The 16,387-nt window shown below is 41.4% G+C and overlaps 1 protein-coding gene across 4 annotated transcripts in view; it reads right to left on the bottom strand.

Annotated features, from left to right (window-relative positions):
- LOC134356070 (upstream-binding protein 1-like) overlaps nt 1-16,387 on the bottom strand; it is a 146,880-nt gene that overhangs the window by 71,530 nt on the left and 58,963 nt on the right. For all 4 annotated transcript variants that reach the window (XM_063066637.1, XM_063066627.1, XM_063066616.1 and 1 more), the window contains 2 exons: nt 15,348-15,424; nt 6,462-6,567 (listed from right to left, as the gene is read on the bottom strand). In XM_063066637.1, the coding sequence (XP_062922707.1) occupies nt 6,462-6,567; nt 15,348-15,424 (183 nt within the window). The remainder of the gene's footprint in view (nt 1-6,461; nt 6,568-15,347; nt 15,425-16,387) is intronic.

The following is a 16,387-nucleotide window of genomic DNA, read 5'->3' as shown; positions in this document are numbered from 1 at the left end:
CCGGTTTCTCCAGATAAATCAACACATTCTCCATGGTTTGGCCTTGCGCCTTATGTATAGTCATAGCAAAGCATGACTGTATCGGGAACTGGCTCCGATGAAGAGGGACATCTTCCCCTTCTGATAAATTGAGAGTAATTCTTGGGATCATGACAATGTCATTTTCAAATGCACCAATGTTTATCTTTGCTACGATGAGATTGTCATGCATCATTCGCATTTCATTGCAAAGCCTTGGTGGATCCAAGTTCCTCATTGAAATGATGGGAGATCGATCCCCTCTTCAATTCCAGTTTAAGTGGTGGCAATCCAGAGAGTTCGACCGAATCAAGGAATTCTGTTGGAAAATGAGTGGCGTTGGCTCCTTCACTTACGGTATGGAAGGAACAGTATTCTTTCATGATTCCGGGGAAGCGTCTAATGCATGTGAAGTTTATTTTTCGCACCATTTCATTGAGAGGAACCAAGATAGAATTCCTCGAGAACAGTTCTGCAGGATTGTCGAATGTCGGGTAGATGAAATCAATGCATTCTTCCATAGTTTTTGCTGGCAGAATCATATCTTCAGGTAATTCGATTTCATCGTTTTCATTTTTCCACATCTTGTCTTCTCCAACATCCAATAAGAACTCAGAATATCATCCTTCTCCCTCACTCAATCATGTTTCTCTTCAGTTGAAACTTGATGAAGCTTCTCCATAAGTAGGATTTTTTTATGTATGATTCTCCACATCAGCATCATTTCCGCATTTCACAACTGCTGGAAGCTGATGGAAATCGCCACAGCAAATGGTTAAAATACACCCGAAGGCCTCATTCTTGCCGCATACATCATGAAGAGATGTCCACGGTTTCGAAGCTCTCCCTCCTAATCATGGGGTACTCATCCCAAGACAATAAGCCTCACATTTTGGAGTAAATTTGCAGTATTGGTGTTTTTAAATCGATGTTACAAAGGGCACCTTCATTGACTTTGAGGGGTATTTTGAATCTTGAATGCGCTGTCCTACCACCAGGCATCAATGTTGCTGAAATACCTGATGATGCTACAGCAATAGCAACACCTCCATCTCTCCTAACTTTAGTGAGGATCAAGTTGATGATAAATGTCTTGCCCGTTCCTCCTGGCGCATCAATGAAAATTATTAAAGAGAGATTCCTTTCCAAGCAGTTGCACATATATTCATATACTTCTCTTTGTTCATTATTCAATAGGGTACTCTTCACCGCATATTCTCCAGTTGATCTTTCCTTTTCTCCTCTGTCTCTTCCTCTCTCCTCCTTCTCTGCCTGTTTTTGTCATTCTGGAGGTGTGCAGCCCTTTGATCCTTCGCCTCTTCATCTCTTCTACCATTTGTTCTTTCTCTCTGATCCTGGAGTCGTGCGACCCTGGCCTCATCCGATTGTTGTTCTCTCCCTCTCCTTGCCGCTTCCCGACGACGTTTGGCATCATCTCTTGACCATAATGACCCCCTTCTCTTTCCCTTTCCACGCAGCATAATTAGGTTGTCCATACTTTTTTTTTTACCCTGATGCTTGATAGAAGATACGAAGCAGTAACACCAAAGCCTCCGGGATGCTGATTTTTCTTGATGATGTGGTTGGCGCTCTCCTAAATGGACGTGACAGCCCTGCCCTTTTGCTGCTGTGAGCATCATGAGGGGCTGCTGAGGCTGGCCGTGTGCATGCGTCGTGGTGTTGCATCGCGGTTTCCAGGGAAGGTGGAATCAGCTTGGGTTGTGGAAAGCAGGGCCTGTTGATTGACGAGTGAGCAATTTTATACGAATATATAACCCTGAACTTTGCATGCATTCTGTAAGTTAGCACATTTTAAGTCGATTTAGTCAAAAAAAAAAGTGCCGCTGTAATGCACCGTTTGGGCTAATTGGAAGTCACAAACAGACAAACAGAGCATGAGAATTTTAGTATATAGATACATATAGCAAACACAAAGTGGGTGCACTGAACATTCAGACAGGGATGGTGGTATGGGCAGATACATTAAGACTTTTAAGAGACTCTTAGATAGCCACACAAATGATAGAAAAATGGAGAGCCATGTGAAGACAAGTGTTACATTGACCTTGGAGTAGGTTAAAAGATCAGCACGAAGTTTGGGCTGAAGGGCCTATAATCTGTTGTACTGTTCTATGTTGTGTTCTATAAATCATAGAGAATTGATTGCTTAACTAGAAGGATGTTTTCTGTACTTATTGATAGATAGAACAGTAGAACACAGGCAAGGGCCCTTTAACCCATGACTGCACACAGAATTGAGAGATGGAAAGTCTTGAGAGGCCACCCATCAGCAATTAAATTGAAACTAAACCTCATGAAGAAAGGAAACAGTTGCGAGGCTTCATTATTCTCAGTGCTGTGCTCAAAGTGTGAAAAGGCTAACAGTCTTGGAACCAGCAAGATAGGGACCATTTGGTTGTATGAGATAAGAAACTAAAAATTTCCCATGGTATCCAGGTCTCAACAGCGGTCGGAACAATTTGTTGCCATGTCAGTAATAAGATATAACAGGGGTCAAGGTTAAAACAGCAGAATAGTCATAGAAAACTACAGCACAAAAACAGGCTCTTCAGCCCATTTAGTCCATGCTGAACCACTTACATTGTCTTGTTTAAACCGATGGTTAGACTAGTCATGATACTCACTCAAGAAAACAATTTAATCACAAATAACGTCCCGCTTTTCTGTGCTGACAGGCACAGTTGGCATATGGAACTGTAGCACTGTGAAAGATTGGTGTAAAAACAAAAAAAGCAAACAGAGTACATCAGCAACTGGTGAACAATTACGTTTGAGCGCAGCCCTGGGGCTCCACTTCAAAACTCATGACTGCAGCCCATCAAAATAAACCAGGCTAGTTCATCCTGCATCAGTATCAGAGTCCAAGTAAGACATTTTATGATTTAACATGCTGAGTAGCAAGATACACTCAAGGTCATAGAAAGTTATCAAGGTTAATTGAATTCTTGTATGCTTTATGAGATTTAAGTACAAGACTGAGTTGCATTAAACTTTTGTTCAAATTGTTTCTTTGTCTAGCATGAACTCCTGGTGGAGTCAGAGGGACAACACTGGATATTTTCTGGAATATTTTTTGTTTCAGATTTCAAGCAACTGTCTGCCTCTCCAAGCTCCAATATTCTTCACCTAGCTATGCCTCTCAGATTTTTCTATTAATCTCCAACATTCCAGAGAAATCAGTCCAAGTTTGTCCAACTTCTCCTTGTAAACCAAGGATCCTTAATCTAGAAAACATCTTGATGAAACTCTTCAGCGCCCACTCCAGAGCTTCCATATTCTTCCTGTAATGTGACAATAAAATCTGCACAGCACTCCAAGTCAACCTGCAACATGACTTTTGACTCTTACTTATTGATTGACTGATTTATTGAGGGCTTTTCCAGCACTTCGAGCTGCATGGCCCAGAAATCCCCTGATTTAATCCTAGTCTAAGCATGGGACGATTAACAATGACCAATTAACCTACCAACTGATGCACCTTTCAACTGTGGGAGGAAAGCTGGAGGAAAACCACATGATTATGGAGAGAATGCACAAACTCTTCACAGCTGGTGGTGGGAATTGAACCCAGGTTGCCTATACTGTAAATCAGGGGTCCCCAACCTTTTTTGCACCACGGACCGGTTTAATATTAATAATATTCTTGCGGACCGGCGGACCCGGGGGGAGGGTTGCCGACGGACAAGAGTAGCAGTCAAATATGTTGGGTTTACCCCGAGAAAGACTACAATGACCATGAAGACTTGCGCGGGCACCAGTGCACATGTGCGTACATGTAACATGCTGAATTTTCTCTACAAATTGTTTTTGGCGATTCTGTCGGGGGGGATGTTAATCACGACTGGAACATAGGTGATAAATTGCTAATACACTCAATTTCATTTCTAAAAGGGTTTATCTAACGAATTTAATATTAAACACACAGTACATATTTTCCTTGCATGAATATAGTGATAAATCAATTATCAGGGGAGGACAGGGGAGCTTGAAGTAAGTGTTGAACGAACTTCCAACAGAAGTGGTAGAGGCAGGTTTGATATTATCATTTAAAGAAAAATTGGATAGGTATATGGACAGGAAAGGAATGGAGAGTTATGGGCTGAGTGCAGGTCGGTGGGACTAGGTGAGAGTAGCCTTCGGCACGGACTAGAAGGGCCTGTTTCCGTGCTGTAATTGTTCTATGGTTATATATGCAAGTCAATAGCCTCGTAACATTTTAAGTAACGCTTGGATATTAAACACACAGCACATATTTTCCCTGTATGAACATATAAAATCATTGCAACACACCAATATCGCTGAATCAGTGGGAGCCCTGGGCTTGTTTTCCTGCAACAAGATGGTCCTATCGAGGGGTGATGGGAGACAGCGATACTCGAATGGGGTTCCTTATGTCCGGTCTATTCCGCATTTTAGTTTTCGTTGCATTCATTGCAGAGATACGCTGGAAACGGAAGCAACATTTTCAGTGCTTTCGTGGCTATCTCAGGATATTCAGCCTTGACTTTGATCCAGAACGCCATCAGAGATATTATGTCAAACATACTTTTCAGCCCGCCGTCATTTGCAAGCTCGAGGAGTTGATCTCCTTCCCGCGCTGACACGGATGACGCACGGGTCATGACCTCGCATGCGTAATGGCTGATCAGTGGCCGTGACAGGGAATGAGGAAAGGTGCAGCTGTCTCATATCGCCAAATCATATCGTTTCCTCACGGCCCGGTAGCACATGCTTTGCGGCCCGGAGTTTGGGGACTGCTGCTGTAAATCATTGTGCTAACCATTACGCTACCATGCCGCCCTTCCCAATGTCAATGAAGTCCAGCACGCCAACTGCCTTCTATCGCACCTTATGTAAATATGTAGCCACCTTCAGGAAATTACGGACATATGCCATCCAGGGTCTCCAAAACAGATCTCAGTTTTTCCCATGGACCTTTACAGCTCTTGCATTTATTAAAAATGATTCTTTTTCTCTACTAATCTTTACTTATTCCTCCCCCAAGGGTGCCACAGTAGCGTAGTAGTTAGTACGATGCTATCACAGCTCAGGGCATTCCAGAGTTTTGAGTTCAATTCCTGTGCCGTCTGCAAGGGCTTTGCATGCCCCCCCCCCCCACCCCATGAAACATGTGGGTTTCCTTTGGGTTCTCCAGTTTCCTCCCACAGTCCAAAGGCATACTGGTTAGTAGGTTAATTGGTTATTGTAAAATTGTCCTATGATTCGGCTCATATTAAATAGATGAGTTGCCTGGCATTTCTGCTCCTTGGGCCAGAAGGGCCTGTTCCACGTTGTATCTCTAAATAATATAATAAAATAAAATAAAAATACCTTTAAATTACCTTGGTACATGAGCTTTCATTCCCCACAGCAAATTAAATCTTAAAATACTTTTTACTCAACTCTGCGTCGCTGGCCCTTACCCTTATGTCAGAAAGGAGGTACAGAAACTTGAAGGCACACACTCAGTGATTCAGAAACTGCTTCTTCTCCTCTGCCATCTGATTTCAAAACAGACACTGGAACCCATGAACACCTCACTTGTTTTTCCCCATTTCTGTTTTTGCACTACTATTCTTAATTTATCTATTTTATGTACATATATACTTACTGTAATTCAATTTTTTTTCTATTTATCATGGATCACATTGTACTGCTGCCACTAACAAATTTCACAACATATGCTCGTGATATTAAGCCCGATTCTGAATCATGATTATCATTGATAAAAGACATGAAAATTATATATAACTGTACTATATATAAGGTTAACTTGCACGTCAAGTCAGTGGTAAGGAAGGCAAATGCAATATCAGCATTCATTTCGATCATCAGTCAAACCACATTTGCAGTATTGTGAGCAGTGTTGGGTCTCTTTAACTAATATCAGTGTTTGATGGCTCTAGGGCTGTACTCACTGAAGTTTAGAAGAATGGGGGGGCGGGGGGAGGAGAGAGCAAATCTCATTGAAACGCCTAGAAAAAGTGGGTGTGGAGAGAGTGTTTCTTATAGTGGGGATGTCTAGGGTCAAAGGGCACAGCCTGAGAAGTGAGGGACATCCATTTAGAACAGAGATAAGGAGGAATTTCTTTAGCCAGAGCATGCTAATTTATGGCATTCATGGCCACAGACAGCTGTGGAGGCCAAGTTATTGGTATATATAACGTGGTGATTGATACGCTCTTAGTTAGTCAGGACGTCATAGGGTACAGAGAGAAGGCTTGAGAATGGGGTTGAGAAAGATAGTAAATCAGCTATGATGGCATGGTGGAGCAGACTGGATGAGCTGAATGGGTTAATTCTACCCCTATGTCTTATAGTCTTATTATCTAACGCAACAATTTATGCCTGTAACTCACCATTACATGAATGCACCACAGAGACCACAACTGAAAAAGAACATGAGATTGTAGCAAACTCACCCAAATCAAGGAGTCTGTCACCAGGGCGGTTCCATTTCCAGCCTTCCAGCTGCTGATGCTCTGTGTATTGGAGTCTCCGGTCATGGAATACAACTCGAACTATACTCTAGAGTAGAAATGATAAATTAGGTTGCTTTTTGAAACAATGAATCTTTTGTTTCAAAGCTCAAAATTTCACGTCACATGCCAGTGATAATAAACCTGATTCTGATATTCCAGAGATACCTCATTCATCATTGAAAATTTATATACTATCTTGGTGTGCATAGCTTTTTTTTTAACCGTGCTGCTTAAGACCATTAAAAATTGAACCTGGGGCAATTCTTCATCTGCGTTATAACATAAGGACCTGCAGTGGTGCAACAATAAAGGATGGTGGATATGAGCAACCAGGATTTCTGCTCCAAAGTTTCTAGCAATTTTGTTTAATCTAGGACTCTATTAACCTCGATGTACGTGACACAGCAGTGCTCTGTTTATGTGTCATTGAGTAATATAGCATGAATAATGACCTTTCAGCCCAACAAATCCATGCTGATCACAGTATCTACCCAGGTAGCCCGATTTCCTGCCCTCAGTTCCACCCCACCACATACCACCGATCCAAGTACTACGTAAATGATACTACTGCACCTGCCTCAACCACTCCCTCTGGCTCATCACATATACTCACCATGTTGCCCCTCATGTCCTTTTTAAATCTTTCTCCTGTAACCTTAAACCAGTGGTCCCCAACCACCAGGCCGCGGACCGGTACCGGGCTGCGAGGAAACGATATGATTTGGCGATGAGTCAGCTGCACCTTTCATCATTCCCTGTCATGCCCAGTATTGAACTTGAACGCACGCAAGGTCATTACACACGTGTCATCCATGTCAGCGCGGGAAGGAGATCAACTCCTTGAGCTTGCAAATGACGGTGGGCTGAAAAGTATGTTTGACATAACATCTCTGCCGGCATTCTGGGTCAAAGTCAAGGCTAAATAACCTGAGATAGCCATGAAAGCACTGAAAACGTTGCTTCCATTTCCAACGTATCTCTGCAATGAATGCAACGAAAACTAAATTGCAGAATAGACTGGACATAAGGGACCCCATTTGAGTATCTCTGTCTCCCATCACCCCTCGATGGCACCGTCTTGTTGCAGGAAAACAATCCCAGGGCTCCCAGTGATTCAGCGATATTGGGTGTGTTGCAATGATTTTATATGTTCATAAGGGGAAAATATGTGCTGTGTGTTTAATATCCAAACGTTACTTAAAATGTTATGATGCTATTGACTTACTTATATAACCATATAACAATTACAGCACAGAAACAGGCCATCTCTGCCCTTCTAGTCCATGCCAAACACTACTCTCATCTAGTCCCACCGACCTGCACTCAGCCCATAACCCTCCATTCCTTTCCTGTCCATATACCTATCCAAATTTTCTTTAAATGATAATATCGAACCTGACTCTACCACTTCTACTGGAAGTTCTTTCAACACTTACTTCAAGCTCCCCTGTCCTCCCCTGATAATTGACTTATCACTATATTCATGCGAGGAAAATGTGCGCTGTGTGTTTAATATTAAATTCGTTAGATAAACCCTTTTAGAAACCAAATTGAGTGTGTTAGCCACTTATCACCGATATTCTGGTCATGATTAACCCCCGCCCTCCCCCCCCCGAACAGAATCACCAAAAACAATTTGTAGGAAAAAAAAAGGGCACGTATATGCATGCGCACAATGGTGCCCGCGCAAGGCTTCATGGTCATGGTAGTCTTTCCTCGGGGTAAACACAACATATTTGACTGCTACTCTTGTCCGTTGGCAACCCTACCACCACCCCCGGGGTCGGCCGGTCCACAGGAATATTGTCAATAATAAACTGGTCTGCGGTGCAAAAAGCGTTGGGGACCCCTGCCTTAAACCCATATCCCCTAGCTATGGATTCCCTTATACTGGGGAAAAGACTGTTACCATCCACTTTATCCCTGCCATTCATAATTTTAAACACTTTCTAGAAGGTTGCCCTTATTCTCCAACTACACCCACGTGCAAGAATGGAAAAGGCTACAGAAAGAGGTGCACACAGTCCAGTTCTTCGTAGGTAAATCCCTCCTCACCATTCAGAACAATTACATAGAGCACTGCCACAAGAAAGCAGCATCCATCACAAGGTCACGCTCTCTTCCTGCAACTACCATTGTACAAAAGGTATATGAGCCTTGGGTCCCACACCACAGGTTCAGGAACAGTTATTAACCTACAACCATCAGGCTCCTGAACCAGCATGGATATCTTCACTCACCTCAACTCTGAACTGATACTCCAACCTACAGACTCACTTTCAAGGCTCCTTTACAGCTCATGTTCACAGTATTATTTTTATTTGTAGTTTTTCTTTTGCGCATTGGTTGTTTTCAAGTCTTTGTATATTTATATAGTTTTCTGTAAAATTCTATTGTATTTCTTTTTCCCTACAACTGTCTGCAAGAAAATGAATTTCATAGTGACAAAACATTTACAATAATAAGGTTACTTTGAACATTACAAGGAATAAGTAACTCTTTCCAGTTTAACTACATCTCTCCTACAACACAGTGACCAAACTTGAACACCGTTCTCTAAGTGAAGCCTCACCCACGACATAAACAACTGCAATATAATGTTCCCCTAGCAGTCACTGTCATACAGCACATACACGACCATCTTCACAGTACTTTGTCTCAGGAAACTTAATATCATCAAGGATGTCTACTACCTTGGCTATTTCCTTTTCTCTCTACTGCCTTCTGCCAACAGGTATACAGGAGCTTTAAAAAACACACAAGAGCTGGATCTGAAGCAACAAACAACATGCTGGAGGAATTCTAAGTTGAGCATTATCTGTGGGAGGAAAGGAGTTGTTGAGTCTTGATACAGGGCTTCAATTTCAATCATTGACAATCCCTTTATCCCCATTAACATTTATTGCTCGAGCTGCTGAGTTCTATAAATCTGCCAATGACAACTATTGTTGGCAAAATTTCAGATGAGGAGACATACAGGAAGAGGATGTATCAGCTGGTTGAGTGGTGTCACATCAACCTTGCACAATGTCAGTAAGACAGAGGAATTGATTGTGGACTTCAGGAAGAAAAGTTGAGGGAACACACACCAGTTCTCACTGAGGGACCAGAAGTGGAAAAGGGTGAACAGTTTCAAGTTCCTGGGTGTCAACATCTCTGTGGATCTATCCTGGGACTAACATATTGATACCAGTGAGCTGTGGACAAATGGAATGAACTACCTAATTGTGTGTTGAGAGTAGTACCTTAGAGACCTTCAAATCTAAACTCGGTAATGATTTCAAAACTATGCAAATAGAATTTTGGCAAGTTTGTTGGGCCAAATGGCCTGTTCTTGTCAAAAACTTTCTAATATTCTCATCTTCTAATAACAAAGGCACGACAGCGGCAATATTTCATTAAGAGTTTGAGGAGACTTAGTATATCAAAGACATTGGCAAATTTCTACAGATGTACTGTGGAAAGCATTCTAATTGGTTGCATCACTGTCTGGTGTGGAGGGGCCACTCACAGGATTGGAAACAAGCTGGATAAAGGTGTAAACTCTGCCAGCTCCATCATGGTCACTACCCTGCCCAGCATCCAGGAACTTCAAAAAGTGACACCTCATAAATCAATCGTTAAGGTCCCCCATCACCCAGGACCTGGCCTATTCTCATTACTACCATTAAGGAAGTGGTACAGGAGCCTGAAGACACACACTCAACATTTCAGGAACAACTTCTTGCTCTCCAAGATCAGATTTCTGAATGGACAATGAACCCATGAACACTACCTCAGTATTTTCCCCCTCTCTTTTGAACTTCCTATTTTATATTTACTTTTTATATACAGTGCCTATAAAAAGTATTCACTCACCTTGGAAGTTTTCATGTTTTATTCTTTTACAACACTGAATCACAGGATTTAATTTGGCTGATTAATAGGAAAAGACTTTCGTGCCAAAGTGAAAAAAGATCTTTACTAAGTGATCTAAATTAATTACAAATATAAAACACAAAATAATTGATTGCATAAATATTTATCCCCTTTAATATGACACACCAATTCATCACTGGTGCAGCCAACTGGTTTTAGAAGTCACATAATTAGTTAAATGGAGATCACCTGTGTGCAGTCAAGATGATGCATCTGATTGTCGTAAAACTACACTTGTAACTGGAAGGACCAAGTACTGGTGAGTCAGTATCCTGGCACAAAATACACCATGAAGACAAAAGAACACTCTAAGTGAAAAGGTTATTGAAAAGCACAAGTCAGGAGATGGATACAAGAAAATTTCCAAGTCACCGATTATCCCTTGGAGTACAGTGATGTCAATCAAGAAATGCAAAGAATATGGCACAGCTGTAAATCTGCCTACAGCAGGACATCCTCAAAAACTAAGTGACTGAGCAAGAAGGGGACCAGTGAGGGAGGCCTCCAGGAGACCTGTAACAACTCAGGAGGAGTTACAAGCTTCAGTGGCCAAGAAAGGTGAGACTGCGCATACAACAACATGAAATTGTGGCTAAGAGTTTGCAAGAAGGTATGTGGGAGACTCTGAAGTCAGCTGGAAGAAGATTCTATGTCTTATGAAATCAAAATTGAGCCTTTTGGCTATTAGACTAAATGCTGTATTTGGCACAAGTCAGGCACTGCACATCAAAAACACACCATCCCTACGGTGAAGCATGGTGGTGGCTGCATCATGTTGTGGGGATGCTACACTGCAGCAGGCCCTGGAAGGCTTGTGAAGGTAGAGGGTAAAATGAATGCAGCAAAATAAAGGGAAATCCTGGAGGAAAACCTGATGTAGTATGAAAGAGAATTGTGACTTGGGAAAAATTTGTTTTCCAGCAAGACAATGACCCCAAGCATAAAGCCAAAGCTACACAGGAATGGATTAAAATCAACAAAATTAATGTCCTGCAGTGGCCAACTCAGAGCCCAGACTTCAATCCAATTAAATGTCTGTGGTTGGACTTGAAAAGGGCTGTTCACTTATGATCCCCATGCAATCTGTAAGAACTTGAGCAGTTTTGTAAAGAAGAATGGGAAAGTTGCAGTGTCCAGATGTACAAAGATGATAGAGACCTATCCACACAGACTCAAGGCCATAATTGCTGCCAAAGATGCATCCACTAAATATTGACTTGACGGGGGTGAATACTTATGCAATCAATTATTTTGTGTTTTATATTTGTAATTCAGATCATTTGTACATCTACAAGACCATAAGATATAGGAGCAGAAGTAGGCTATTCAGCCCATCAAGTCTGCCCTGCCATTCAATCACAGGCTGATCCAATTCTTCCAGTCATCCCCACTCCCCAAACCCTTTGATGCCCTGGCCAATCAAGAACCTATCTATCTCTGCCTTAAATGCACCCAATGGCTAGGCCTCCGCAGCCACTCGTGGCAACAAATTCCACAGATTTACCACCCTCTGACTAAATAATTTCTCCGCATCTCTGTCCTAAATGGACGTCCTTCAATCCTGAAGTTGTGCCCTCTTGTCCTACCTAGACTCCCCTACCATGGGAAATAACTTGGCCATATCTAATCTGTTCAGGCCTTTTAACATTCGGAATGTTTCAATGAGTCCCCCCTCATTCTCCTGAACTCCAGGGAATACAGCCCAAGAGCTGACAGATGTTCCTCATATGGTAACCCTTTCATTTCTGTTTTCACTTTGACACAAAAGTGTCTTTTCTGTTGAACAGTGTTAAAAAACCCAAATTAAATTCACTGTGATTCAATGTTTTAAAATAATAAAACATGAAAATTACCCCCCCCCCATTGGGGGGGGGGTGATTTTTTTATAGGCACTGAATACTTATTGTCATTAATAGTTTTAATATTGCAATTTACTGCTGCAGCAAAACAACAAATTTCACAACATATGCAGTGATATTAAACCAGACTCTGATTCCTCCAGATTATTTGTTGCTCCAGGAGTTTATGATTCGACTACTACAATGTGAAGTCTCTTCCATGAAGAAGTTCAAATCTTCCAGTCCTGATGGTCTCGGCCCAAAACATCGACTCTTTACTCTTTTCCACAGATGTTGCCTGGCCTGCTGAGTTCCTCCAGCATTTTGTGTGTGTTACTTAGATTTCCAACATCTGCAGATTTTCTCGTTTATTTTATGTAAAGATACAGTTCAGAACAGACACTTTAAGCCGCACAACCCAGCAACTCCCGATTTAACCCTAGCCTAATCATGGGACAATTAACCGACTACCAGAACGCCTTTGGACTGCGGGAGGAAACCAGAGCACAGGGAAGACGTACAAACTCCTTACAGAGTACGATGGAATTGAACTCCCAACTCCAAATACCTGAATTGTAACAGCATCATGCTAACCACTAAGCTACTGTGGCACCCCAATTACCAAATGGAATTAGTGTTATCTGGAGACTGAAAGATGTGTTGGACTCAAGTACAAAGTATATTCCAAAGAATATCAGGATCACTGTTTGGTTAGATTAAGAGGCAAGTACCATGTGGAACACAGATAATTTTAAAATAAGGCGAGGTCTCAAATATGACACAGAAAATGCAGAGTTAGTGGTTAATGTAATTAGAGAGGCAGCTGCGAAAGAAAAACTAAACAAAGTAATCAAGAAATTGTAAAGTTGGAATCCTGAACTAAAACAAAGTACTGTAAATATATGTAGATAAGCCATCATTTGTGGAGAGAAAAACAAAACATTTCAGATCTTTAGAAAATAAAATAACTTTTATTCAACTTTGAATTGTTTTTGTTTTTATTGCAGAGATTAATTATCTCGTTTCTTTTGGAACAAATGAAAGGGGGCAATTGAGGGTTTCAAAACTTTTGATATCTGATGCTAATTATCCATGGAAAAGCAACAATTAAAAAGGACCACTCAGGGTAATTGTCTAACCAACTGGAATGTTTTAAACAGAAACTTTGAATGTTAGTGTCTGAGTCCATATGTGTCTTAAATAAATAGTAACATTTGACACAGCTTCCCAAGTTGAAGATGTGCAGTGTTTGCACTGGCCAGTGTGACATCAGTCACATCAAAATCGGGCTGATTGAAAATTAAAAGATGCAGGTTCACCAAACAGGGCTTCTGAGAAGATTTCCCCTGCAGCCAAATTAATAGTAGCAATTGTGTCCCAACTCAGTCCCCAAAAGCCTATTCAGCTCTTGGATATGCTAACATCAAGTCTTCAGTTGAATAATTACCTGGGCTTCTACTGCATGCCAATATAGTAGATGGCAACAGTGGCATAGCCAGTAGAGCCATTGCCTAACAATGCCAGCAACCAGATTCAATCCTGACCTCGTGTGCTCTGTGTGGAGTTTGCATGTTCTCTTTATGGCCACTTGGATTTCCTCTGGGTGCTCCAGCTTCCTCCCACATCCCAAAGACATGCAAGATGGTAGTTTAATTAACACTGTACATTGCCCCTAGAGTAGGCGAACAGTAGAATCTGTGAGAGAGTTAATGAGAATGTCGAGAGAATGAAAACAAAGGATTTGTGTACATTTAGCGTAAATGGGGGGCTGGCGGAAGGTGTAAACTTGGATGACAAAAGGCCTGTTTCTATGCTGTATCATGTCAGTCCAAACTATTTCTTTGTTCTGTAGGGAGATTCAGTGGGCTATTCACCAATTTATGGGGCTGGAAATTAATGTGATCAGGAAGGATAACCATTGAGCACGTCTACATGAAACACTGCCATAGGAAAGCAGCATCTATCAAAGATCCTCACCACCCAGGTGGAAGGTACACGAGCCTCAGCACTTGCACTACCAAGTTCAAGAACAGTTACTACCTTAAAACCATCAAGCTCTTGAACAAGAGGGAATAACTACACTCATTTGCCCATCTACTGAGATGTTCCTACAACCAATGATCTCACTTTAAGGATTCTTTATCTTGTTATTTCATGCTCTCATTATTTATTGCTATTTATTTATATCTGCATTGGTCGTTGTCTTCTGCACTCTAGTTAATCTGTTATTTATATGATAAATTATAGAAAATCATACATTTCTACAAATTTGCTGAGAACATCTACAGGAAAACCAATCTCAGGGTTGTATATTTATATGACAGATGAACTCTGATAATAAATTTTACTTTAAACAGTTATAGCACGACATTTGCAGACCTAGCAACTAAACAGCCTTCCCTGAATTATAAGGATAAATACAAAAATAAACTAAGCTGCAGCTGGCCAAAAATTGTCCACGCAGCAAGGCAAGGAAGATTTACACAAGGTACACCTAGGAAAGACAGCAGTAATGCCATCATGGCTACAGCGGCATCAACTGGAAGTGAGGTGAAGGTCACCACCACAACGAAGGTCCAAACTGACCATTTGAAGAGGGGAGCATTTATACTCTGAGGTATTGCTGCTGTTAAAAGTTTTAAAGATTAGCTTTGTCATCTGCACGTCGAACATGCCATTATGTGTCAATGACCAACACAGTCAGAGGATTGTTCTGGGTCAGCCTGCAAGTATCACCATTCTTCCAGCACCAACACAGCATGCCCACAGATTGCAAACGTATTCATTTTATTATAATTGGCATAATTATTGGCTATAATCAATTCTATTTACTTATTAATCCCATCAACACATGTAAACGATGGTTTAGCAGTTCATAAATAAAGATTTATGTGTTTGGATTTAACTCTTTCATCTTCATAGTTCATGAAGATGACAAAGATCCTGATCTTTTTACTGACACTTCAGTGGGTGTCAATGCCTCTATCCTAAAGGCTTCTCATCTATTGATACACTGACAAAGCTATTCTATTAACGTTGTACAAGTGTGTCAATTAAATGAATCACCCACCTTAACCATTTTCCCACTCATTTCTGGCAAATCTCCTATTTTTCGGTTATCCAACATTCGGACTTCATAAGACTGACCTGTTAAAGACCAGAAACATTTGTTATAAATGACAAACAAATGTGGTTTAAAAGTGATATTAAAATTATGTAGTTACTCAGTGGGAAGTTACTGAAGTGCAGTGGCCACTATGGTCTATTCAAATCCTACAAGACACAAGGTTTATAAACACTTCAAATTTTAACAAAGTAGGCTATAATACTTTCAAAACAGCAGTTACTGTAGTCAATAAACTTCACTGCAATAACACAATAAGCTGAAAATATTGGCTCATTTAGTATAAAATCTGTTAAGACATTCAGAATAGTTGTAACCCATTTTCATAAAAGCAGTGCAGATTTGGTTAGCGCAGACTTAACGGACGTCTGCACACTGAAGCATTATCAATTATCTATAAAATTCTTCATTGAGGAAGCCTTCTCTTAGACTGTACCATGGAGGCTGGTGGCGCAATGGCATTGGCGCCTGGAGCGGAGGTTCCCGAGTTCGAAACTAGTCGGGTCCGCCCCCGAGTACACTTTCCATCCATGCTGGGTTGAGTGTCGAGATCGCAACTCGACCTCGTAAAACAAAGAGATGTCTCTCTCTCTCGCTCTGCACCTTGGAAAAAGCCATGAAAAATCCATCATCACGGATGGACGCACGGATATGCAGACGCACAGACTCGCACGCACGCAGGCACACGCCAAAATAAAAACTAATTCTACATTAAAATAGGTGTGCTTAAGAGGCTCTTAGGTAGACACACGGATGTGCAACAAATGGAAGAAGGGATTGGTTTAGTTGGGTATTTGATTACTACTTTATTGCGTTCGGCACAACACTGTGAGCTGAAGGACCCATTCCTGGGCTGTACTGTGTTCTCTGCTCACGATCACCATACAACTTAGGTGAAGTGAAACCAATAGAACATAGAATATAGAATAGTACAGCACAGTACAGGCCCTTCAGCCCACAACGTTGTGCCGACCCTCAGACCCTGC

Source organism: Mobula hypostoma, chromosome 1 (genome assembly GCF_963921235.1).
Source record: "Mobula hypostoma chromosome 1, sMobHyp1.1, whole genome shotgun sequence".
NCBI classification, from domain to species: Eukaryota; Metazoa; Chordata; class Chondrichthyes; order Myliobatiformes; family Myliobatidae; genus Mobula; species Mobula hypostoma.
Note: the sequence above shows the minus strand (reverse complement) of the source record. Positions and strands in the feature narration are given on the sequence as shown.